This window comes from Pecten maximus, chromosome 10, assembly GCF_902652985.1.
Source record: "Pecten maximus chromosome 10, xPecMax1.1, whole genome shotgun sequence".
NCBI lineage: Eukaryota > Metazoa > Mollusca > Bivalvia > Pectinida > Pectinidae > Pecten > Pecten maximus.
This window is the reverse complement of record NC_047024.1, coordinates 14,143,126-14,155,848: the sequence shown is the minus strand read 5'-3', so window position 1 is coordinate 14,155,848 and position 12,723 is coordinate 14,143,126. Positions and strand designations below refer to the sequence as shown.

The 12,723-nt window shown below is 38.2% G+C and overlaps 1 protein-coding gene and 1 long non-coding RNA gene across 15 annotated transcripts in view; one reads left to right on the top strand and one right to left on the bottom strand.

The window, feature by feature from the left end:
* Positions 1-1,534, top strand: part of LOC117336898 — a 37,902-nt gene extending 36,368 nt beyond the window's left edge. Inside the window, exon 2 of the long non-coding RNA XR_004534697.1 lies at positions 1,385-1,534. This is a non-coding gene — a long non-coding RNA (uncharacterized LOC117336898). The remainder of the gene's footprint in view (positions 1-1,384) is intronic.
* The window catches only part of LOC117336894 (probable serine/threonine-protein kinase kinX), a 169,774-nt gene that overhangs the window by 120,096 nt on the left and 36,955 nt on the right, over positions 1-12,723 (bottom strand). For 5 of the 14 annotated variants that reach the window (XM_033897640.1, XM_033897644.1, XM_033897648.1 and 2 more), the window contains exons 1-2: positions 10,440-10,613; positions 5,343-5,541 (exon numbers count right to left, since the gene is read on the bottom strand). In XM_033897640.1, coding sequence (XP_033753531.1) covers positions 5,343-5,507 — 165 coding nt within the window. In that variant the 5' untranslated portion in view covers positions 5,508-5,541; positions 10,440-10,613. Of the gene's footprint in view, positions 1-5,342; positions 5,542-10,439; positions 10,620-12,723 lie in introns of those variants that run through there. The other 9 variants (XM_033897654.1, XM_033897655.1, XM_033897657.1 and 6 more) reach the window with 4 other exon arrangements.

Genomic DNA, 12,723 nt, shown 5'->3' with positions numbered 1-12,723 from the left:
ACACATGTTAAACTGTTTTGTAGGAGGACATGTGTTAAACTGTTTTGTAAGAGGACACATGTTAAACTGTTTTGTAGGAAGACACATGTTAAACTGTTTTGTAGGAGGACACATGTTAAACTGTTTTGTAGGAAGACACATGTTAAACTGTTTTGTAGGAGGACATGTGTTAAACTGTTTTGTAGGAGGACACATGTTAAACTGTTTTGTAGGAAGACACATGTTAAACTGTTTTGTAGGAGGACACATGTTAAACTGTTTTGTAGGAAGACACATGTTAAACTGTTTTGTAGGAGGACATGTGTTAAACTGTTTTGTAAGAGGACACATGTTAAACTGTTTTGTAGGAGGACATGTGTTAAACTGTTATGTAGGAGGACACATGTTAAACTGTTTTGTAGGAGGACATGTGTTAAACTGTTTTGTAAGAGGACACATGTTAAACTGTTTTGTAGGAGGACATGTGTTAAACTGTTTTGTAGGAGGACACATGTTAAACTGTTTTGTAGGAGGACACATGTTAAACTGTTTTGTAGGAGGACACATGTTAAACTGTTCTGTAGGAGGACATGTGTTAAACTGTTTTGTAGGAGGACACATGTTAAACTGTTTTGTAGGAGGACACATGTTAAACTGTTCTGTAGGAGGACATGTGTTTGACTGTTTTGTAGGAGGATACATGTTAAACTGTTTTGTAGGAGCTAGGACACATGTTAAACTGTTTTGTAAGATAATACATTAGAGTTCAAGATAAATGAATCTCAACCCTCAGAACATTATACAGTGTAATTCTAAATACAATGAAAAACCTGATGGGTAATGTATAGGGCATTTGTGTGAGAAAACATGTATGGCCACCAACTATCAATATCCATGCTAGAATTACACAGCCTTGTTAACTTGGTATACGTTTCCCACCATATATGAATACTCGTATGTACATGACAATATGACCTATACAGAATTCTTGTTAACGAGCTGTAAAGAGTATTGATATACCTTGTAGATCTGGTGATTGAAGACCTGCAGGCATGACTATAGCATTTGTTTGTTTTTAAACCATCTGCATCAGTGAATACTAATCATACAATAGGGTAAGGTCAAAAGGTCAAGGTATCTTCTATTGAGTGTATATAAAGATGGCTTACCCAGGTAGGTATTTATCCGTTTATAGTGATGTTTGATCTTCTTCTTCATTAGGTTTATTTCAAAGTTTATAAAGATTGGAATACATTCACTGCTAGAGTTGGCGGTGGGGGAGAACAATTGGAAAAGGATTGAGGACATGTCTGCCTCTTCTGGGGAATGATCGATTGGACAAACTAGTTTATGTAATGAGAAAAAACAGAGTAGCCGAGATTAATCTTACTATTTTTTTATTCAGCAGGATGAGTTCTTTATGGATCTGACACAATAGCTGGCCAACATGATGGGGTAACTTGTCTTGGATCATTAGGTCTGTCGACATTAAATTTATTTTTATTTTTCAATATTGTACATTTTTTCCACAAAATAAAATGTCTATATGAAAATATTTAGTGTTGGTTGTATCATTTATTGAAATTCACTCCAAAAAGTCATCACATTTACAGAGAAAAGGGTCAGGGCATGATCCTCAGAGTCTAGGTTAGTCAACAGCTTTAACATCTAGGTTAGCTGGGAGCTTGGTGAGAGGGGTCCTGTTGCACATTGCTCTACAGAAATTGGAAGCCTTAAGGACTTGACATAGAGGAAGCACTTATTTCATTGCAACTTCATCTTAGAAAGAAGGACTGCTTAAACAAGTCTGTATTATATATCAATCATATCAACATATCAAAATGGGGAAAAAACAGAGGAACAAATTCAGTTGTATAGTTTAGAGTTTAATGGCCTTGATGCAAACAGGGTCACATGGTGCTGGATTAAGAAAATAAGTTTAGGAAAAAGACTCCAAACATTTCACATGTCCTCAAAAGTTCATTCACAAAACATGGAAAGCTAGCCATGCAGGTTCATTGATGGGTAGTGAAAAGGCACATAACCTAAACAGTGGAGATTATCATACCTGATAAACCCTATAGAACAGTAGAATATACAGGTAAATGATGTCAGGTCTCCCCCTATTTCTTCCTTGTCACCTGATACACTATTTCCTTACAACCATTACGTAACAGAAACACATCCATGAAATCATAATACGCCTACACCCAAAACTTTTAAACACTCCATCACACAATGGGTACTTAAAATATCATATTCCATGTCACCTGATGTTAAGGTTAAAGGTCAGACATGTCAGCGACCTTTACCATTTATGCCTTCCCACTGTGACAATCATGTACATATATTACAATGCATTAATGCTGAAATCTTGATCTCATTAACGCCAACGTCGCCATCAGTATTTACTTACTAAAATGGATAACCTCCTGACAATAATTGTGCTAAAGGTCAAGGTCAAATATTTTTTAAATTTTGGTGCATCTATCAAATCTCCTTTTTTTCCATTAAAGAAAAGGATGCTCCAGGAACCAAAATATCCTACTGTCAGACAAAGTTATAATTTACCACCATGAACTATCATCAATCAACACAAAACTGAAAAGCAAACACTTAAATCAGAAAGAAATCTGGGAGAACCGTAATGTTGTACACTGCATTGTCAGAATGTTCACTGCAGTCTATTGGTAATAGCACAAGTCATTTGTCCTGTCTCTGTACAAAAACTCCAGTTCTCCATCAATAATTGAGTAGGGTGCCTTTATACTAATAAACAATGGTAAAATCCTTACATAGCCTGACCGAATCCCCTCTACAGAGAACACTACATAGCCTGACAGAATCCCCTCTACAGAGAACACTACATAGCCTGACTCCCCTCTACAGAGAACACTACATAGCCTGACAGAATCCCCTCTACAGAGAACACTACATAGCCTGACTCCCCTCTACAGAGAACACTACATAGCCTGACAGAACCCCCTCTACAGAGAACACTACATAGCCTGACAGAATCCTCTCTACAGAGAACACTACATAGCCTGACAGAATCCCCTCTACAGAGAACACTACATAGCCTGACAGAATCCCCTCTACAGAGAACACTACATAGCCTGACAGAACCCCTCTACAGAGAACACTACATAGCCTGACTCCCCTCTACAGAGAACACTACATCGCCTGACTCCCCTCTACAGAGAACACTACATAGCCTGACTCCCCTCTACAGAGAACACTACATAGCCTGACAGAACCCCCTCTACAGAGAACAGTACATAGCCTGACAGAATCCCTCTACAGAGAACACTACATAGCCTGAATCCCCTCTACAGAGAACACTACATAGCCTGACTCCCCTCTACAGAGAACACTACATAGCCTGACAGAATCCCTTCTACAGAGAACACTACATAGCCTGACAGAATCCCCTCTACAGAGAACACTACATAGCCTGACAGAATCCCCTCTATAGAGAACACTACATAGCCTGACTCCCCTCTACAGAGAACACTACATAGCCTGGCAGAATCCCCTCTACAGAGAACACTACATAGCCTGACTCCCCTCTACAGAGAACACTACATAGCCTGGCAGAATCCCCTCTACAGAGAGCACTACATAGCCTGACAGAATCCTCTCTACAGAGAACACTACATAGCCTGACTCCCCTCTACAGAGAACACTACATAGCCTGACAGAATCCCCTCTACAGAGAACACTACATAGCCTGACAGAACCCCTCTACAGAGAACACTACATCGCCTGACTCCCCTCTACAGAGAACACTACATAGCCTGACTCCCCTCTACAGAGAACACTACATAGCCTGACAGAACCCCCTCTACAGAGAACAGTACATAGCCTGACAGAATCCCTCTACAGAGAACACTACATAGCCTGAATCCCCTCTACAGAGAACACTACATAGCCTGACTCCCCTCTACAGAGAACACTACATAGCCTGACAGAATCCCTTCTACAGAGAACACTACATAGCCTGGCAGAATCCCCTCTACAGAGAACACTACATAGCCTGACAGAATCCCCTCTATAGAGAACACTACATAGCCTGACTCCCCTCTACAGAGAGCACTACATAGCCTGACAGAATCCTCTCTACAGAGAACACTACATAGCCTGACTCCCCTCTACAGAGAACACTACATAGCCTGACAGAATCCCCTCTACAGAGAACACTACATAGCCTGACAGAACCCCTCTACAGAGAACACTACATAGCCTGACTCCCCTCTACAGAGAACACTACATCGCCTGACTCCCCTCTACAGAGAACACTACATAGCCTGACTCCCCTCTACAGAGAACACTACATAGCCTGACAGAACCCCCTCTACAGAGAACAGTACATAGCCTGACAGAATCCCTCTACAGAGAACACTACATAGCCTGAATCCCCTCTACAGAGAACACTACATAGCCTGACTCCCCTCTACAGAGAACACTACATAGCCTGACAGAATCCCCTTCTACAGAGAACACTACATAGCCTGGCAGAATCCCCTCTACAGAGAACACTACATAGCCTGACAGAATCCCCTCTATAGAGAACACTACATAGCCTGACTCCCCTCTACAGAGAACACTACATAGCCTGGCAGAATCCCCTCTACAGAGAACACTACATAGCCTGACTCCCCTCTACAGAGAACACTACATAGCCTGGCAGAATCCCATCTACAGAGAGCACTACATAGCCTGACAGAATCCCCTCTACAGAGAACACTACATAGCCTGGCAGAATCCCCTCTACAGAGAGCACTGTCATCTGTCAGAGGGAGTTGGGAGTTTTGTAGATATTTTCAAAATGAATAACCTGTCATTTCTTCACACAGAGATAATCTATCTTGTCTTCTCTACCAGAAGTTAACTACAGTAACTCCCACATCCTATTGTTTCACGAAGAAATAGATTGATAAAAAAGCTGTTTAAAATGCAGGTAAAAATAACAGTTTCTACTGCAAAAAACGTCCATCTAGAAAATAATGTAACCAATATTTTTCATTATTATTATTTTTAGTTGGTTTTTATTCCCAAACAACATTTGAGATACCAGGGTTGGGGGTTCTGAATTAACCCCTCTTATAAGGAGGCCTCTTTCTCATCTTACACTTTTCACTTTCATTTCTTCTCATTCATTCATTCATTCAAATTCATTCATTACTGTTAAAAGTAAAATCAATTATGATTTTTTTTTTATTAAAGCATGTTAAATTTCTGTAGACCTGTTATGCGATGGTCCCTGAATATCCTCAACATTAGATTTGGATGTAAAACGGTGTATTCAAATACCATGCTGCTGTATACATGATATAATATAAAGTTGGATAAGATGATATTACCTGGCTATCAAAAGAAAAGTCCCCCAACAGGTCTCCGCTTGCAGATCCCTTCATATCGATGGTGGGACTGGCCGAGAAAGGATCGAAGTCATCCGTCTTCTGAACCGTTCCATTAGCTGCAGGGGCTGGATCCCCAAAGTCGAGAAGAGCATCGAACTGTGACATTATGTAATGTCAGTGAAGTCAAAGGTCAAACAACCTGCAATAACAAGGATATTATTACATATCAGATCATATAAATGTTTTAAGTAACTTTAAATTAGAAGCAAGTGCATGTACAGGCTTTAATACAAACTTGATTAAAACAGTTCTTAATGAAAACATGACTAAAACAAATTAATGTTGACAATATATATTCCAGATCAGGCTCCGGGATCATGAAACAATTTTAGTCTCAATGTTTTGCTTATAAACAATAATGTATGATGTCACTTCATCATGTCATCTGTGATTGGCTAGATCTAAACTTATTAGGGTCGTTTCTTAATCCTGGGGTGTGGAGGAATAGCCCCAAGTGGATACTGTTTCAAAACACTCTGAATTATTATTAAAATTGAAAACCAAATACCATGAAAATCGTTGAAAAAACAAGATCTCCATTTTAATGTTAACCTATCCTAAACCCATATTACATCAATGACACAAGAGAAACACCTAAAGGGGCTCTGGGTGCTTTAGTGGAATACAGGGTAAGTCAGATGGAAGGATGGTCTGACAGATTGGGGTAGATCTGTTACCATAGAGATATACAAGTCAGCAGGTACAAGCCTACGGTAAGTCATGCATGATCAACTGACCACAAATATCAGGTGCTGTTCTGGTCAGCCTACGGTAAGTCAACTGACCACAAATATCAGGTAATGCTCTGGTCAGCCTACGGTAAGTCAACTGACCACAAATATCAGGTACTGCTCTGGTCAGCCTAGGGTAAGTCAACTGACCACAAATATCAGGTGCTGTTCTGGTCAGTCTAGGGTAAGCCAACTGACCACAAATATCAGGTGCTGCTCTGGTCAGCCTACGGTAAGTCAACTGACCACAAATATCAGGTGCTGCTCTGGTCAGTCTAGGGTAAGTCAAATGACCACAAATATCAGGTGCTGTTCTGGTCAGTCTAGGGTAAGTCAAATGACCACAAATATCAGGTGCTGCTCTGGTAAGCCAGACGGAATAACACTAATTGAATTATTCATATTATTGGCAGACACCATATAACCCTATAGATCAATAGGTCAAACTGACCGATCCTGTCAATGTGACCACATTAGTATAGTGTCAGCTGTAATAATGACCGTATTAAATGAGAGGCTCCATCAATCTTAAGTCCATTACTACTGACAGGGGTTCATCATAAAGAAAATCTCTGTTAGCTAAAAATAGTTATTCCCTGTGAAAGTGTTTTAACCTTTTATCCCACACCTGTGTAAGCTAGACTTCCCTGTATATTAACACTGACAACACAAACCCTGTCTTATATATATAATTATTACATAACATATTTGATTTTCCTAAACTTTACCCATTAGTTATAATTTGAACTATTGCATGGTCACTGTATACTGTATAGTAAAACATTCAAATACCCCTGTCTGATGTCATAGTAAAACATTCAAATACCCCCGTCTGATGTCATAGTAAAACATTCAAATACCCCCGTCTGATGTCATAGTAAAACATTCAAATACCCCCGTCTGATGTCATAGTAAAACATTCAAATATACCCCCGTCTGATGTCATAGTAAAACATTCAAATACCCCCGTCTGATGTCATAGTAAAACATTCAAATACCCCTGTCTGATGTCACAGTAAAACATTCAAATACCCCTGTCTGATGTCACAGTAAAACATTCAAATACCCCTGTCTGATGTCATAGTAAAACATTCAAATACCCGTCTGATGTCACATTAAAACATTCAAATACCCCCGTCTGATGTCATAGTAAAACATTCAAATACCCCTGTCTGATGTCATAGTAAAACATTCAAATACCCCTATCTGATGTCATAGTAAAACATTCAAATACCCCTGTCTGATGTCATAGTAAAACATTCAAATACCCCCGTCTGATGTCACAGTAAAACATTCAAATACCCCTGTCTGATGTCACAGTAAAACATTCAAATACCCCTGTCTGATGTCATAGTAAAACATTCAAATACCCCTGTCTGATGTCACATTAAAACATTCAAATACCCCCGTCTGATGTCATAGTAAAACATTCAAATACCCCTGTCTGATGTCATAGTAAAACATTTGAATACCCCTGTCTGATGTCATAGTAAAACATTCAAATACCCCTGTCTGATGTCATAGTAAAACATTCAAATAACCCTGTCTGATGTCATAGTAAAATTTCTAAAAATATCGAAATTTTAACAAGAGGGATTTTCCAAACAAAAAACTTTTTATGTCATGATCTGAACACAATAAAAATAAAAAATAAACACTTTTTCTGACATTGGAACAAATCATTCAAAGATCTGGACACAGTAAAAATACTAAAATAAACAAATTTCACATTATTGAATCAAAATGCTGCTCAGGAAAACAGAACAACAAACATATCATGATTATAAAGTCTACTATTTTTCAAAGAGATTTGTCAAAACCCGACAGGAGAAATCTCTAAACAAGATTGAAATACTGAAAAAACAAAGGGCAATAACTCAAAACAACAAATCACAATACTGATAAGGAAAACCAAGCTACATATCATGATTATGATGTCTATCAAATCTCAAAGAGATCAGTTGAAAACTGTGAGATGAAATTGTCAGACAAACAAATAAAAGGGAACTTAAGACAGACAAACAGACAGATGAACAGACTGACAGACGGACAGACTGACAAGCACTTATATTTGAAAAGATAGACTACAAGATATTGGACAAAGAGAAATCTGAAATACACCTGAACTAGAGCTGTCACCGAGGGGGTGACAAGTATACCGCTGTCACCGAGGGGGTGACAAGTATACCGCTGTCACCGAGGGGGTGACAAGTATACCCCCCGCTTTTCCATGATTGGTTTGGATACTTTGTGAAGCTGCCTATTTATGGTACTATAATTAAATCAAACATGTTCTATGTTTAGGTAAGAACTAAGTGAATGCATAGCCGAACTAAATTTTACTCGTTTTTAAAGAAAAAGCGGCATAACTCTATTAGAACTGGTAATTCGGCAAAATCTTTGCATAGAGCACAGCCTCATAGGGTCCTCTAACTACATACCAAATTTTAGTAAAATCCATTGAAAACAAAGCAAATGCATAGCCGGACAAGCTAGTAACTATTTTTTACATAAAGGGGCATAACTCTGTAAAAAGGTTTTTTTCGGAAGAAGCCGTTACTGGAGACACAACTTCATGCCATCCTTCAACTCTGTATAAAGTTTCAAGAAAATCCATAAAAAACTAAGTGAATGCATAGCCGGACAAATGTGTATAATGAGATGCTGATCAGAAGATGTGCTATTCCACTAATACTGACAAACTAATGGGTGGACAGGTATGGGTCAACTACATGTATACTCCCACTAACACAGAATAGCCATCAGAGGGGGAAAAAAACAGGAGAACCTTACTTATCCACACTGACAGATTGAGTAAACAAAGGTCGATATCCCCTTTCTCCAGCCAACATAAGATCTGTATCTATGACTAGGTAGTGGATGATAAGACTTCACCCCCTCCACCCCCTCCCTAGTCCCTCCCCCTCCAACCCCTCCCTAGTCCCCTCCCCCTCCACCCCCCCCCCTCTCCATCCCGTCCCTCCAGATGTTTATCAGTAACAGCTATGGGAAATCATATCGGTAATATATAACAGTATTTTCCCTGTAATGAAGTTCAACCACAAGTGTACTGTTAGCTCTCCATGGAATACAGCCTTTGATAAGACAAATACTACTCATATGCAATATTAAAGCTGTATATTTTAAAATTTATACAAAGCAGTTCAATGTATTAAACTCCGACATTACTATATATACCGTATTTATGCCACAATAAACCATTCCTGGCAATAAGTGACCCTACACATTTCATTCCCCTGTATTATAAGCCCATACTTCCTACCGTAAGTCAAGATTGTGTGTTGACTGACGGCCTTTTTAACAGGATATACATAAGGTATGAAATGGCAAAATCAAAATTATAAAAAAATGAAATTGCCTAACTTATCTTTTGTATAATTTTAACATGATAATAACTAGACATCCCCATATAGAATTCCCTCACACAGTCATACAGTCATACAAATCCATAGATAAATGTTAGCAACACAAACTTCACCACTTCACCACTTCACCACAAAATTAGCATACCTGGTAGAATGATTGATACCAATACTTTCTTTATCACAGGGACCTGAGAATGTGTTAAAGGTCTTTAGCACAGGGACCTGAAAATTTGTTAATGGTCTATACCACAGGGACCTGAGAATTTGTCAAAGGTTAATATTACAAGGACCTGATAATTTGTTAAAGATCTATATCACAGGGACCTGAGAATTTGTTAAAGGTCTATATCACAGGGACCTGAGAATTTGTTAAAGGTCTATAGCACAGGGACCTGAGAATTTGTTAAAGGTCTATATCACAGGGACCTGAGAATTTGTAAAAGGTGCATTTTGCCCTCTTATAGCATAGATTACAAGATGTTTGGTTTGGGGTGGGGCTAGGGATGGGGATTGGGGTGGGGCTAGGGATGGGGATTCGGGTGGGGCTATGGGTGGTGGTTAGATGGTGTGTACGGTCAATATTTGGTATTAATGAATGTTCACCTAAAAAGATGTCTAATAATGCTCTAAACTCATTAGGATTTAAAAGTACACCTATACACATTCTCCAGTCCCTGAAGTAAGATACATGTTCACAATAAGTTCACCTGTGAAGGTGTTTCAGTGCAATGAACAATAAGAAATACACAAGTAAAAAGCCTTTTTCAAAATAATTTTCAGAAAACATGGGCTGTCTAAGAAAATACAATTATTTTATGGCAAGAAAACTTTTCAATTTTGATTGAGATTTTTAAATACAGAGTACAATTGTATGTATACAATACTTAAATTAAAAGAATTTTTGAAGTCAATAAACTTACCCTTTTCCAATCAGAAGGGTAAATATTTCCAATAAATCGAAATAAAACTATGTTATATTGGTCCGTTGGAGTGAGGTAATCCCAGGCGATGTACAGACAGTATATGATGTATCGGGCTGTGTGACAGTTTATATATTAGTATAGGAGTCAGCTCTCAGACAAGGAGGGGTTACTGGTGAATGAGAGAGTTATAACACACAGGGTGAGTAAGCACACATTCCCAGGCTTACTACACCACAGTAGTTTTTCATGATAAGTTGCAGACATACAGTGTATCTGATTTCACTGGCGGATTTCATTTTCCTCTAAAATAATATCTGTCAGATTATAACCAAGGTAGAACCTGTACAAATGTATGTATATACATATTATACGCTAGCGATAATGTTGTGTTGGTTTTCTTTTATTTTTACATATATGTATACTTAAACGAGTGTCAAAAAGACACATGAAAGTAAATCTCCTTCAACACGACTTTGTTATAGTTTGCATCACTGCGTGATAGTACATTACCTTTTGACTCAAAAGGAGGGGGAGAAAGGAGGAAAATTCAGAAGAGAAATTGGGAAATTCAGTTAATGGGTCGATCATCACGGACCCAAAAGTCAATACAACATCATAACTCTTGTTTTCCATTTTTTTTTCAGGAAACATTGAAATATTTGTGACTTTATTCCTTTTTTGCAGTATGATGACATATGTAACTATTTAGAAGGAGGGAGGGGAGGGTAGTAGTCCTATAGTTTTATCAATTTTGTTGAATTTAAAAGAAAATGTATACATTCTGGAAAAGTGTCATTTTAAGGTTAAGGGTCAATATACATGCTGTTTAACCCATTCAGAACACTACCCTTGTATATTGTGTTAACTTTAACAAATGATTGCCTTCATCCTGGAATCAATAACCAATATCAATGTTATCTCACAAGGAACTTAATCAAAATCTACACATCCATTATACTACCCTCAATATTAGTAAAACACCGAAAACAAAAGCACTGTACTTTATAAAACAAAATTCCAGCCAGTGGATTAAGGTGACCCCAAGTGGCCTTATCATTGGTCAATCAATATCATAACAGGGGTCAGACAAAGCCTACAGGGGGTCAGGGGTCAAAGGCCAACATCTGGTCCCAGGGTGCATATTGGTTTTGTTCTGAGGAACAAGGGAGACAAGTTCCCTAAGGGTTACTGTCACTGTGTAAGTAAATAGGAAGGTAATTGGATTAGGGGTGCACCTTGTGTAATCTGCTGGTCTGGCTGTCTGTAACCCAGTATTGATTAGTCCAGAGATGTCTGGTAAAGGCAGACGACACAATGACACAGATTCCACTACTTACTTACACTCATCCCATTATAAATACAGCATCTTGGAGAAATCTTGGAGGAATTTGATAAAGAAGGAAGTCTTACAGAAATTTTAGAATCATCACATACAGTTACATACAATTCTTGCAGGCTGTCCTGAAATATTCTTAACCTTATACTCCAGGAAAGTATTTTGTTATCCTCATTAAATGAATCAATAAAAGAGACTAATTATCCATTCCCGATTACCACACATCGTCGACGGCAGCGGCGTCATTGCCGTCGTCGTCGTCACTGCTGAAGTCATAGGTCCTATCAAATAGTTTGTTACTTTAAAATGTCAGCTACCAGCTCCCATGTTTTTTGTTAAGAATTTCACAGCTTAATATTAATATCATATTATCTCCCCTCTTTTTAAAAAAGACATATTTCCTTAAGACCAGAATTATCAAGCTCAATTTTATTTTTGATTTTAATATTCAAAAGACAGAGGCCTGCCTACATGAAGTACATATTTCTCCCAACATTTTTCAATTAATGATTTCTGTTTCGTTTCTGTTTCTATTTTCTTCCATAAAAAAATCATAATCTAGAAATATAACTGTCCTCTTGATTGATTAACCAAGCTAATGGATAAAAGCTGAATTTTCTTTAATGAAGGTTTTAGTCTCTAAGGAGAGAAACATGTTGATAACTGATATACTAGGTGTGGAAAGCTTTATAATGTGTTTTACCAAACAACCTCCTGAAATCTGCAAGATCATTCTCCTCTTTGACCTCTGGCGCTGACCTCTGACGCCGTTGGTGACAAATAAATGAAGGGGTGGTCACCCATGGCAGTGAAGCTGATGTTTCTGTCTAGGACCTGAGATATGTTGATCACCATTGGACTAATGTATATAATTCTTTTTTCTTCTCTATTTGGGATGTTAATATGAATACCAAATTATTCGTAATCTTATAAGATTAAGTCCAT